Genomic DNA, 14,391 nt, shown 5'->3' on the forward strand with positions numbered 1-14,391 from the left:
GTAAATTTTAGGTTATGTATATTTTACCACAATAAAAGGAATCTAATTGAACACTTTAAAAATATTCCCTTACTTTCCAGGTATCATGATAAGACTACTTCTTGTGGAGATATGTCAGAAACTTCATACTTGTAGCAACTTCTCTTTTTTAGACTTGTGGAAATAAGAGAGGGCATCATGCTTGATATTTCTGCCATCAATGGTGATATTTTCAAAGTCATTCTGGGAGAATCAGACTACAGGATTGATGCATACTGGGAGTCACATGGGGCCACATACTATTGAGCATTGTAATAGAAGTAACTTTGGTCTTTCTTGGACAAATTGGTTTTGACTTCATGTTCGTGTACAGCTTAGTTACTGAGGAATTATATTTGAAAATAGTTCTTTTTGAATCACCCAGTATTACTTTGTAGTCATATTTGCAAACCTCCTTAATTAGGACCATTTTCATTATCAGCCAAAATAAATACATAAGGTCAGTTATTTTTTTTTAAAGATTTTATTTTTAAGTTCTCTCTGTACCCAACGTGGGGCTCCAACTCACAATTCCGAGATCAAGAGTCACATGTTTCAACGACTGAGCTAGCCAGACACAATGAGATCACTTATTTTTTAGTAAAACCTTAGGAAGAGGCCAATTAGGAATTTTATATACTTTAATTTATATGTATGTACATGAAGATGAATTACATATATTCTCTTGGAGAATTTTGCTGTATTTTTAAAAGCATTTCCTTGAAATCTTTTGCAGTGGGTGCATGTTAGTTCCCACAATGAAAAGTAGAACCTATTAAAGCCTTATAAAAAAGAACTTTTAACATTCTTTTCTCTTTGTGTTAACAAAGACTGCTATTTTACATATGAAATGTACCTCATTTAAATGTATAGTTCATTGATTTTAAACAAACTTACAGAATTGTATAACCAACAATACAGCATGTGTTTAGCACATTTCCACTTTCCCTAAAAAAGAAGTCTCATATCCATTTGCAGTTAGCCTCCTTTTGCATACACAGCCAACCACTAATGTACTTCCAGACTCCATAGATTTCCTTTGGTGGATATTTCATGTAAGTGGAATTCTATAATATGTGGTCTTTTCTGTCTGGCCTTTTTTTTTTTTTTTTAACTCAGCATAATGTTTTTGAGGTCCATTCATGTTGTTGTATGTATCAATTGTTTATTCCTTTTTATTGCTGATAATACTCCATTGTGTGGATATGTATTTTGTTTATTCACTGGTTGATAAACATTTGGATTGTTTTGCTTTTTGACGATTAGGAATAATGCCACTGAATGTTCACATTAAAAGCTGTGGGTGGACATGTGGTTTTATTTTTCTTGAGTAAATAACTAGGAGTAGAAGTGCTAGGTCATATGGGTAGCTCTATGTTTAAAATTTTAAGAAAGTGCCCAACTGTTTTCTATAGTGGTTATAGTATTTTACTTAAAAAAAAAAATGTTTCTTTTGAGGGAGAGAGAGTGCAAGTGGTGAAGGGGCAGAGAGAAAGAGAGACAGAGAATCCCAAGCAGGCTCCGCAGTGTCAGCACAGAGTCCGATGCAGGGCTCGAACCCACGAACTGTGAGATCATGACCGGAACTGAAATCAAGGGGCAGATGCTCAACTGACTGAGCCACCCAAGTGCCCCTGTAGTATTACATATTTTAACCAGCAGTGTATGAAGACTTTAGTTTTTCCACATCCTCCCAAACAGTTGTTATAATCTATCTTTTTTATTATAGCCATTCTGGTGAGTATAGTGTGGTTCACTGCCATTTTGATTTGCATTTTTTTGATGTTGAGCATCTTTATGTGCTATTAGCCATTTGTGTATCTTTCTTCGTGAAATGTGTATTCAAAGTCTTTTGCCCATTTTTTAGTTGTCTTCTTACTGAGTTGTTGTAGGAGTTCTTTATATATTGTGGCTACAAGTCCGCCCCCCCCCCCCCATTGAAACCTAGTAACACTTCCTGATATAATTCACCTGAATACAAAGTTTAGATTAAACAGGTTATATAGTGAAGATTTTTGCTATCAGAACAGTTCAGAATCTTAGCTTTATGAGCTTCAAGCCTTGCCACCCTTGTTATAAATTCTGCCAGTGAGATTCTGTTTTGAGTGAACACACAGTAGTTTCAACCTAGCATCCAAAAGGGTTTTCTTCCAACATGCAAACACTATAAACAAATTAATTTGTTGCCTGGCTATTTCAACTAAAAATTATGACCGTTTCTTTTTTTTTTTTATTTAAAAGGAAATTTTTTTTTACATTTATTTATTTTTGAGAGACAGAGACAGAGCACAAGTGGGGGAGGGATAGAGATAGAAGGAGACACAGAATCTGAAGCAGGCTGCAGGCTCTGACCTGTCAGCACAGAGCCTGATGTGGGGCTCGAACTCGCGAACCGTGAAATCATGACCTGAGCTGAAGTCGGACACTTAACTGACGGAGCCACCCAGGCGCCCTATTGACCATTTCTTCTTTAATAATTCTAAGTCAAAATTTTAAAAACAATATTGAATTGAACTTTAGGTAAGGCTATTCTACTATTAACCTGTTATTCTGTGTTAGTGTCTTTGTAATGAAATCAGTTAAAAAATGGTGGTTATTGACAGCTTATATTGGCCATTTATTGACCTTGAACTAAGGACTAATCTGTTTAGCTTAACATAAATCCTAGTTGTTAATGCTTTTACAAAACCCTGCACCTCAGTGAGCAAGAATGGTTTCTAGAAAGATATTTCAAATAATGCAAGTAAAATTTTAAAGTCACCTGTAATCCTTGTGCATTTTAAGTTGTCTTGCTTTTTCAAAACGTGTTTATTTATTTTTATACTCTGAAGAATTGGTGCTTTGAAAATATTTGGTTCTTGGGATTGTGTTCTTCTTAACACCAAAGTATAAACCTGAGCAAACTGAGTGGTAGATCCTGTCTGGAGAGACAGTTTGCTGAGATTAAAAAAAGACCGGTTTAGGAACCAGGAAACATGGCTCTGCAAAAGAGCTCAGTGATTGTGAACAAATTATTTAATCTTTATGGTTTTAGTTTCCTCATCTGTAAAATGACCCAGTTGGACTACATAATCTCTATGATCCCTTCCAACTCTGAATATTTGAACATACACTGTTTGAAAATACTCTGGCGTTTTTAAAAAAATTTAATTTAATTTACTTAGGGCACCAGCAGGGGAGGGGCTGAGAGAGAGAGAGAGAGAGAGAGAGAGAGAGAGAGAGAGGAGAGAATCCCAAACAGGCTCCACGGTGTCAGTGCAGAGCCCGACATGGGGCTTGATCTCCTGAAAGCAAGATCGCGACCTGAGCTGTGATCAAGAGTTGCACACTTAACTGAGTGAGCCACCCAGGTGCCCCAATACGCTGGTATTTCTTATAAAGCCTTTTCACATATACTTACTGTTTTATTCTTAAAAGATTCCCTGAAGTAGAGAAGGCAGATCTTTAGAGGATACATAGAAAAGTTGGATATCATCTTAAAATTATTATTACTTTTTTTAGATTTCCACAGCAATTTATTGTTCATTAGTTTTACAGCTTTTTCATGAATATTCATGTAATTATTTTTTATATTGAAGTATAGTTGATATACAATGTTATGTTAGCATCAGGTATGCAACATAGTGATTTGACAGTTCTCCACATTACTTAGTGCTCACTCTGTTGGCTGTAGTCATTATCTGTTACTGTAGATATTATTGTTATTGTTATTGTTATAATTATCTGTTATATTGTTATTGTTATAATTATCTGTTACTAAGATATTATTGACTGTATTCTCTATGTTATACTTTGCATTTCCATGACTTTATAACTAGATATTTGTATACAAGTCCTTTATCAGATACACAACTTGCAGATATTTTCTTCTCCTGTGGCTTGTTTTTATCTTTTTGCTAATACTGCTTGAATTCCAAAAGTTTTAAATTTTTGTGGCCTAATTATCAGCATTTTTTTTTAATGGATTGTGCTTTTGATGTCATATCCAAAGACTTTTTGATTAACCAAGATCATGAAGATTTTCTCCTGGTGTTTTGTGGTAGAAAATTTATAGTTTGGTGTTTACTAGGTCTCTGATCCATTTTGAGTTAATTTTTATGCATAGTGTAAGGTAAAGGTTTAAATTAATCTTTTTGTAAGTGGATATCCAGTTGAAAAGACTGTCTGTTCTTCTATTCAACCACCTTATCACCTTCACTGAAAATTGATTGTAAATGTATAGGTTTATTTCTGGATTTTCAGGTTTGTTTTGTTGGTCTATGTGATATCCTTATGCCACTATCACACTGACCTGATTATTGTGGCTTTTTAATATGTTTTTTTTTAAATTTGTTTTTAATCTTTATTTTTGAGAGAGTGAGAGAGAGAGACAGAGTGTGAGCAGGGGAGGAACAGAGAGAGAGGGAGACACAGAATCCGAAGCAGGCTCCAGACTCCGAGCTGTCAGCACAGAGCCCGACGCAGGGCTCGAACCCACGAACTGTGAGATCATGACCTGAGCCGAAGTCACACTTAACCAACTGAACCACCCAGGCACCCCTAATATGTTTTAAAGTCAAGAAGCATAAGTTGTTCAACCCAGTTCTTTTTCAAAATTACTCTGGTTATTTTGGTTTCTTTGCATTTCTATATAAATTTAAGAATTAGCTTGTCAGTTTCTGAAAAAGAAAAGTGTGATTTTGTTGGAGATTATGTTCAATCTATAGATTAGCTGGGGGAATTTTTTTAACATTTCTTTAAGAAGAAAGATTATATTAGGAAACATCGAAGAACTATAATAAAAAGAGACGACAACTCAAAGATGTTATGGTTTCCTTTAACACTGTAAGGTAGCAAAAAAAAAAAAAAATGCACAGGCTTTACCTTTGTTTCTCACTCTTATACTCTCTTCCATTTTTCTAAATCATTTCTAACACTTTCAAGAATGTTTATAAGTGTGTAAAATACTCTGCTAATGTATCTGTTCCCTTGTAAGTGGAATACCTCACACATGTACAAGTGTAAATAAAAAACGAAAAAGGGAACAGCTGTTTTGAAGGTGATGCTGAGAACAAGTGTCCTCTATGAGGTGTACAAGAGAGAGCTTGTGGAGTAGATTTTAGATAATTGTGAATGATTGTTAATTGTAGGACAGAAGTGAAGTAGGTGTAAATTTTAAGGTACTATTTCAAAGAAGTATATGAATTTTTGTTGTGACACATGACAATATTTCTATACTTTGATGTTCTTATTCTTAAAAAAAATTTTTTTCAATGTGTATTTTTGGGAGACAGAGAGAGTGCAAGCAGGGGAGGGGCAGACAGAGAGGGAGACATGGCTCCAGGCTCCAAGCTGTCAGCACAGAGCCCGACGCGGGGCTTGAACCCATGAAGCTCAGGATCATGACCTGGGTTGAAGTTGGACGTTTAACCAACTGATATGCCGAAGTGCCCCTTGATGTTCTCATTCTTTTCACTTCTGCCTTTGTATTAGGAAACAGTGCGTACTGAGAAACTTTATTAAGATCTTTCTGTAGACTACTGTTTTCTTGTCATGTGTTCTAGAAGGTGTGGTTTCTCTTCACATTGATGGCATGTAGGGAAAATAAAAGGAGAATAAACAGTATTCTTATTTTATTGCTTCTGTAGCCGTGAAGTCGGAGACCCTTGTGCATGAAGACAGATTTGTTCTATGGCCTCGGAGTTGGGTGCCGGGGACGATGGCGGCTGCACTGAGCTGGCAAAGCCCCTCTATCTTCAATACCTGGAGAGGGCCCTCCGGTTGGACCATTTCTTGCGACAGACATCAGCCATCTTCAACAGGAATATTTCTAGGTATGCCATTACATGTTCCCAATGTTTGACCACATTTCTGATTCCCATTATCTCTTTAGTTTTAGGATTTATGTATTTTATGGTTTTTGGTATGTGTGATATTTTTTTCTTCCTTCTTTCAAATAGAACACAATTAACTTATTTAAAGGATCCATTTCTTCTGTCTACTAACCATAAATGAAAATATTCTGCTGGGTCAGCTGTAATTGTAGATTTATCATTCTTTAATTTATAGTGATGAAAGTGAAGATGGACTGGATGACAGTAATCCTTTATTGCCCCAGTCTGGGGATCCCTTAATACAAGTTAAGGAAGAACCTCCAAATTCATTGCTTGGTGAAACTTCTGGAGCAGGCAATTCTGGAATGTTAAACACATACTCACTGAATGGAGTTCTGCAGTCAGGTCAGTGTGGTATGAGGTCCCTCTTTGGACTATCCGTTCTCTTGGGGCAGTCGTCCTTTCATTTTTTGTTGTTCTTTATGTTTCTTCACACAGAATCAAAATCTGACAAAGGGAATTTATATAACTTCTCTAAGTTGAAGAAAAGCAGAAAGTGGCTAAAGGTAAGAGATAAGGCAAATATTTATAATTCAAATAACCTACTAAAATTACAAATAGAAAGGAAAGTTATTGACTCATTCTGGCACATTGGCAGAGATTTTTCTAGAGAAGAGTCTTCTATTCTGGGTGTAGTTTTTTGAAGAGATCATGGAGAAAAATGTAGAGGCCTCAATGAAGTTCACTTTAGCAATCATTTCTGAGTATAGAGTACTGTGAAGAGCAAGGAGTAAAAAAAACATGAGATCTTTGCTCGCACTGGCTCACAGTGTCATCAGGGTTATTAATGTCCTTTTCATTAGTTACTGAGTAGTTCAACAAATGGTGATTGAATACATCGTATCTGTCTGATACTGTTGTAGACAGACAGCATTCCTGCCCTGTAGAGCTTACATTCAGATGGGGGGAGTAGTGAGTAATGTCTGTAAACAAAGAAATAGAAATGGCTTTTTTAAAGAGGTAACATTTCAGCTGATTTCTGAATTATCAGGACTATGTGAATGTTTTACATAAGAGCATTTTTTAAAATTATTTGAGAAAGAGTGCGGGAGTGGGGAGAGAGAATCCCAAACAAGCTACACATGGTCAGTTCAGAGCCTGACCTGGGGCTCGAACTCATGAACTGTGAGATCATGACCTGAGCTGAAATCAAGAATCAGATACTTAACCCACTGAACCACCCAGGCACCCCTCAGATAAGAGCATTTCAGTCAGAAGGAACACAATTGCAAACTTCCTGACACAGGATGCAACACAGTATGTTTGGGGGAGAATGAAGCCTAGTATGGCTGGAGCACAATGAGAGGGGATGATAGAAGATGAGGTTCAAGAACCTGATTGTGTAGGGTCTTGTATAACATGTTAAGGAATTTGTATTTTAGTCTGGTAAATTTCTGTGAGTATTCATAGGCAAGGAAATGGGATAATCTTGTTGATATTCTTACAAGATAACAGTCATTGGCCCAACTGAGTTAGCATTTCTTCTATTGAAACCAATATTTTCTCTATTGCTTAATTTTCCCGTGAAGAGCTCAAAGTAATTTAAAGGTACTCTTTCATTGTTATCACTAAATCCTTTAAAAGGTTCTAATTTGCTTCATATCAGCGTGGCTCTCGGGAATGTAGAAATCTTTGTTTAGCTTATCACATTTGTAAAACTCGAAATATAACTGATATGCCATAAAATCTACCCATTTAAAGTATATAATTTAGTAATTTTTAGTATATTCATAAAGTTTTGTGTAGCCCTTACCACTAATTCCAGAATATTTTCATCATTCCAAAAAGAAACTGCACTTATTAGCAGTTACTTCCCATTCTCTACTTCCCCCACCCCTGGCAGCCACTAATCTGTTTTCTTTCCCTATGGATTTGCCTATTCTGGACATTTCATATAAGTGAAGTCCATATCATACACAGTCCTTTGTACTTAGCTTCTTTCACTTAGCATAGTTTTCAAGGTTCATTCATGTTGTGGCACAGATCAGAACTACTTTCCTTTTCATGGCTGAATAACATTTCATTATCTGGGTAATATCAAAATCAATTAATATTTTTTGGGTTGTTTCTCCTTAATTAGCCATCACAGCTTGCTTTCTATATTCCTTTATACCCAATAGATTGTTTCTTTGTTTTTAGTTTTTTTGCCTTGGTATTTGACAGTTAAAATATCTTACGTTAAGTGTAAGTACTTAGTGATATCAAGCTTTGTTGCTGTTTACAGCATTTCCATGTGTTACTGCTCTCGAATTCATGCATACTAGGTTCAGTTGGTACCTTTTTCTTTTCCACTTAGATTGGTAAAGGATAATGTAAGGGAAACTGGAATGACTGTCTTCCAGCTATTTCTGTCCTTGTGTTGGGGAAAAATGCTTGGATTATAAACGAATTACTTCATAGCGAGAGATTCCATTTCCATTTCCTCCCATTTGCAGAGCATTCTGCTAAGTGATGAGTCCAGTGAGGCAGATTCTCAGAGTGAAGACAATGAAGAAGAAGAAGAAGAGGAAGAACTCAACCTCAGCAGAGAAGAACTTCATAACATGTTGCGGCTGCACAAATATAAGAAACTTCACCAGAATAAGTATAGTAAAGACAAGGAGGTAAAAGTTTCAGGAGAAATCTCACACCTTCATGCCGGGTATTTAGCCTCTGGTTAACATTCATTGAAGATATGTCAGTACCCTTTTTTTTCTTTTTTAATGTTTATTTATTTTTGAGAGAGAACAAGCAGGGGAAGCGTAGAGAGAAGGATCCCAAGTAGGCTCCATGCTGACCATAGAGAGCTCAATATGGGGCTCAAACTCACAAACTGAGCTTGTGACCTGAGCTGACACTTAACCAACTGAGCTACCCCAGGCACCCCATACATCATTTTACTTTTATCTATCTATCTACCTATCTATCTATTTATTTTCGTGTTTATTTATTTTTGAGGGAGAGGGAGGCAGACTGCAAGTGGGAGAGGGGCAGAGAGAGAGAGGGAGACACAGAATTGGAAGCAGGCTCCAGTCTCTGAGCTGTCAGCACAGAGCCCGATGCAGGGCCTGAACCCACAAAATGTGAGATCATGACCTGAGCCAAAATTGGCCACCAGGTACCCCTTACTTTTATGTTTAGATCTTGATGGTGGTGGTTGTAATAAAAGCTTTATTGAAATGTATTTCATATACTAAAAATATTTACCCTTTTAAGGTATATAATTCAGTGGTTTTTAGTATATTGATAGAGATGTGTAACTGTTGTCACTATATAATTCCAGAATGTTTTCTCCAGAAAGAAACCCCAATCCCCTTAGCTGTTTCCTCTCATTTTCTCCATTCCCCTCAGGCCCAGGCAGCTACTTGTCACTATAAATGTGCCTGTTCTAGACATTTCGTGCATATGGAACGATAATGTGATCCTTTGTGTCTAGCTTCTTGCTTAGCATGTTTTCAGAGTTCATTCAGTAGCATGTACCTGTACTTTATTCCTTTTTATGGCCAAATAAGATTCCATAGTATGAACGTACTGCATTTACTTATCCACGTATCATTTAATGAATTAATTGGATTGTTTCTACTTTTTGGCTTTTATGAATGATAACTACGAAAAATGGGTTGTTTCCACTTTTGGCTGTTATGAATAATGCTGCCAAGAAGATTTGTATACACATTTTTGGTGTGGATGTATGTTTTCATTTCTCTTGGGTATATACCTAGAAGAGGAATTGCTGGGTCATATGATATGATAACTCTGTGCTTACTTACCCTTTTGAGGAACTGGCAAACTATTTTCCAGAGTGGCTGCACCATTTTAAATTCTTGTGGTTCCTTTTATAATGCAGTTGCTCTTTGGAAGTGTTCCTATCTTTAAAAAACTCCCTTTCTTTGCATACTAACATTAGATTAATGACAGTTTTAAGTGGCAACTATTTGAGTGCTGTTACTTCTGATTTTTGTCAGAAGTGTGGCACTTTGTACATAATAAGCAATAGCATATTTGAGGCCCTAAAAGCATTCCAGCAATTATTTACCATCCAAAGTACGTTCAGAAAACTGAATAACATGCTCAAGGTTATAAACCTGCAGAAGTAATAAATAGTAAGATATCTGGCTTTTAGACTTCTTTCTTTCTCTGTCCCTCCCCTGCTCTCTCGCTCTCTGTCTCTTAAAAAAAAAAAAAAAAAAAAAAAGAATAAACGTAGAGTTCCTTCATAAAGTACAGTGCTAGGCATTTGGTGCTTGAAATAGTTTGTCTTTTTTTTTTTTTTTTTTTGAGTATAGCTGACATACAGTATTATATTTCAGGTGTACAACATAGTGATTCAAATGTCTATACATTATATTATGGCCACAAGTGTAGCTACCATCTGTTACTGGATAACGGTATTACAATATCATTGACTGATTCCCTGTGTTGGACCTATTATTTCTGTGATTTACTCATTCCATAACTGGAAGCCTATACCTCCCACTCCCTTTTACCCATTTTGCCCAACCCCCATCACCCTCCCCTCTGACAACCATCAGTCTTTTCTCTTTACAAGTCTGATTCTGCTTTTTGTTTTTCAGATTCCAGTTATGAGTGAAATCATGTGATATTTGTCTTTTTCAGTCTGACTTAATTCACTGAACATAATGCCCTCTAGGTTCATCTACGTTGTCACAAATGGGAAGAGTTTATATATATATATCTGCACATATACATACATCCACACATATACATACATACACACACATGTACGTATACATATAAATATATATGCCACATTTTTATTTATTCACCTATCAGTGAACACTTAGGTTGCTTCTGTATCTTGGCTACTGTAAATAATGCTGCAGTAAACATAAGAATGCATGTATCTTTTTGAATTAGTGTTTTTATTTTCTTTGGGTAAATACCCAGTAGTGGAATTATTGGATCGTATGATACTTGTTTTTATTTTTTTGAGGAACCTCCATACTGTTTTCCATTGGATGAACCAATTTGCATTCCTACCAATAGTTCACAAAGATTCCTTTTTCTCCACGTTCTTGCCAATGCCTATGTCTTGTCTTTTTAAAATTTTTTTTTATATTTTATTTATATTTGATAGAGCACAAGTTGGGGAGGGGCAGAGAGAGAGACACAGAATCTGAAGCAAGCTCCAGGCTCCGAGCTGTCAGCACAGAGCCCGATGCGGGGCTCGAACTCACAAACCGCAAGATCATGACCTGAGCCGAAGTCGGACGCTTAAGCGACTGAGCCACCCAGGCGGCCCCTGTCTTGTCTTTTTTTTTTCTTTCTTTATTTTTTTAACATTTATTTATTTTTGAGACAAGAGAGAGACAGAGCATGAACGGGGGAGGGTCAGAGAGAGAGGGAGACACAGAATCTGAAACAGGCTCCAGGCTCTGAGCTGTCAGCACAGAGCCCGACGCGGGGCTCGAACCCACGGACATTGAGATCGTGACCTGAGCCGAAGTCGGACGCTCAACCGACTGAGCCAGCCAGGCGCCCCTGTCTTGTTTTTTTGATACTAGCCACTAGCCATTCTGACAGGTGTAGGGTGATAATCTCATTGTGGTTTTGATTTGCATTTCCCTGATTAGTGATGTTGATCTTCTTTCCATATGTCTGTTGGCCATATGTGTGTCTTTGGGTAATTGTTCAAGTTCTGTGCTTATTTTTTAATCATACTGATTGGTTTGGGTTGAGTTGTACAAGTTTTTTATGTGTTTTGAATATTAACCCCTTATTGCATATATAATTTGCAAAAATCTTTTCTCACTCATTAGGTTGTCTTTTTGTTTTGTTGATGGTTTCCTTCACTGTGAAAACCTTTTTATTTTGAAGTAGTCCCAATAGTTTGTTTCTGCTTTTGTTTTCCTTGCGTTTGGAGGCACATCTAGAAAAATGTTGCTATGGCTGATGTCAAATTACTATGTTTTCCTCTAAGATTTTTATGGTTTTAGGTCTCAAATTTAGGGTTTTTAATCCGTTTTGAGTTTAATTTTGTTTGGAGTGGTAGAAAGTGGTCCAATTTCATTCTTGTGCATGTAGCTGTCCAGTTTTCCCAGCACCATTTATTGAAGAGACTGTCTTTTCCACATTGTATATTCTTGCCTCCTTCGACATAGATTAGTTGGCCACATAAGGATGGGTTTCTTTCTTAGTTCTCTCTTCTGTATTATTGAAAGTTTTTCTTTAAGTATGCTTTACACCCAACATGGGGCTCCACCTCAGGACCCTGAGATCAAAAGTCATGTGTTCTACCAACTGAACCAGTCAGGCACCTCTTATCTCTGGGTTTTCTATTCTTTTCCATTCATCTGTATGTCTCTATTTGTGCCAGTACCATACTGTTTTGATTACTAAAGCTTTGTAGTATATCTTGAAATCTGGAATTGTAATACTTCCAACTTTGTTTTTCTTTCTCAAGATTGCTTTGGCTATTTGGGGTGGTTCCGTACAGATTTTAGTGTTATTTTTTCTTTTGTGGAAAACGTTTTTGATATTTTAATAGGGATTGCAGTACTTGGCTTTTTTTTTTTTTTTTTTACTTTATTTATTTATTTTGAGAGAGGGCGAGAGGAAGCAGGATGGAGCAGAGAGAGAGGGAAAGAGAGAATTCCAAGCAGGCTCTGCACTATTCACTGTGGGCCTCGAGCTCACGAACTGCAAGATTAGGACCCAAGCTGAAGTCACATGTTTATCCGACTGAGCCACCTGGCTGCCCCAGGTCTTTTTTTTTTTTTTTAATTCTTGAGAGAGAGAGAGAGAGAGAGAGAGAGAGAAAGCGTGAGCAAGGGAGGGGCAGAGAGGGAGAGAGAGAGAGAGAGAAAGCGTGAGCAAGGGAGGGGCAGAGAGAGAGAGAGGGAGAGAGAGAGAGAGAGAAAGCGTGAGCAAGGGAGGGGCAGAGAGAGAGAGAGGGAGAGAGAGAATCCCAAGCAGGTTCCATACTATCAACACACCTGACGCGGGGCTTGAACCCACAAACTGAGATCATGACCTGAGCCAAAATCAAGAGTTGGACACTTAACCAACTGAGCCACCAGGCACCCCTACTTGGTCTTTTTTTAATTGAAGTAAAACATACATATGGGAAACTTTATAGATTTTATTAACTATGCAGTTCTTTTTTTAAAAAAAAATTTTTTTTAACATTTATTTTTGAGACAGAGAGAGACAGAGCATGAATGGGGGAGGGTCAGAGAGAGGGAGACACAGAATCCGAAACAGGCTCCAGGCTCTGAGCTGTCAGCGCAGAGCCTGACACGGGGCTTGAACTCACAGACCGTGAGATCATGACCTGAGCCGAAGTCGGCCACTTAACTGACTGAGCCACCCAGGCGCCCCGTTTTTTTTTTTTTTAAATATATGAAATTGTCACATCGGTTTCCATACAACACCCGGTGCTCATCGCAAAAGATGCCCTCTTCAATACCCATCACCCACCCTCCCCTCCCTCCCACCCCCCATCAGCCTTAACTATGAAGTTCAATGAATGCTCATTCAATTTTGACCATTGACAGAGGACCATGTCACTCTGTGACAAGTTATCCATGTCACTTTTCTGTCCTAGTTTCAGTTCTTAGACTGGCTGTAATCTAGGAAAGAGATTCAGTAGTGGACTGCTTAATTTTAATTTATATTCATATTTATCCATTGGTAATAGGTAAGACAAAATGAATGTAAACCTAGCAGGTCAATTGAAATGCAGTGTTTGAAAGAATCTGTCTCTGAAGAGGAAAAAAATTTGATTATTCATGTGTTAGAATTCTGGCAACATAGGCATTATCCATAATATTGGCAGGCTCTCTTAGTGGGAGATAGTGAAAAGACTTGAAAGAATTGGGATGGTTGGGAATTCTCTGAACCAGATAGAAGACTAAAAGCCAGAATAACAGCTATCAGAACCTTAGTAAATCTTAGGACCTGTTGGTAATAGAAATACAGTTTATTTCTTGTTGATGAATACCATGAGGAGCTCTTTCTGCAGTTAATTGCATCTCTCAAATATGTGTCAGGACCAAATAAATATTCTGGTGGAAATTGAGAAGCATGAAGCGTTTTCCTTTCTTAAGTTATTTTCAGCAACTTGCCATGCACATAGCTGATGAACCCATTTTGTTTTGAAGTAAGGAAATAATTCACTTTGAAGTACTAAATCTTTGTGGGTCTTTTTGTGGGAAGAAGACCCATGTTTTAGGAGCTTTGGTTTTTCTCTGGCTCAACTTTTTGTAGTAAAGGTGATTTGAAGGCAGGCTTCGAACACAGACCAGCCCTTCTAAGCCTCACCACTGTCTTTGCTTTTTGCTTCAGTTGCAGCAGTACCAGTACTACAGTGCAGGCCTCCTGTCCACGTACGACCCTTTCTATGAGCAACAACGGCACCTACTTGGACCCAAAAAAAAGAAATTCAAGGAGGAAAAGAAACTTAAAGGTGAGCATATTGACCTGCTTTCCACATTTACTCTTTAGTTTCAGGGTTGTGTGTAGCCTGTTGGTACATTTGGACTTTGAACATAACGCATGT

The 14,391-nt window shown here is 37.4% G+C and overlaps 1 protein-coding gene across 2 annotated transcripts in view; it reads left to right on the forward strand.

Moving 5' to 3' along the window:
- Window positions 1–14,391, forward strand: part of INO80 (INO80 complex ATPase subunit) — a 137,565-nt gene that overhangs the window by 22,629 nt on the left and 100,545 nt on the right. For both annotated transcript variants that reach the window (XM_058738153.1, XM_058738154.1), the window contains exons 2-6: window positions 5,646–5,831; window positions 6,067–6,236; window positions 6,330–6,397; window positions 8,327–8,494; window positions 14,178–14,298. In XM_058738153.1, the coding sequence (XP_058594136.1) occupies window positions 5,689–5,831; window positions 6,067–6,236; window positions 6,330–6,397; window positions 8,327–8,494; window positions 14,178–14,298 (670 nt within the window). In that variant the 5' untranslated portion in view covers window positions 5,646–5,688. The remainder of the gene's footprint in view (window positions 1–5,645; window positions 5,832–6,066; window positions 6,237–6,329; window positions 6,398–8,326; window positions 8,495–14,177; window positions 14,299–14,391) is intronic.

This window comes from Neofelis nebulosa, chromosome 7 (genome assembly GCF_028018385.1).
Source record: "Neofelis nebulosa isolate mNeoNeb1 chromosome 7, mNeoNeb1.pri, whole genome shotgun sequence".
NCBI lineage: Eukaryota > Metazoa > Chordata > Mammalia > Carnivora > Felidae > Neofelis > Neofelis nebulosa.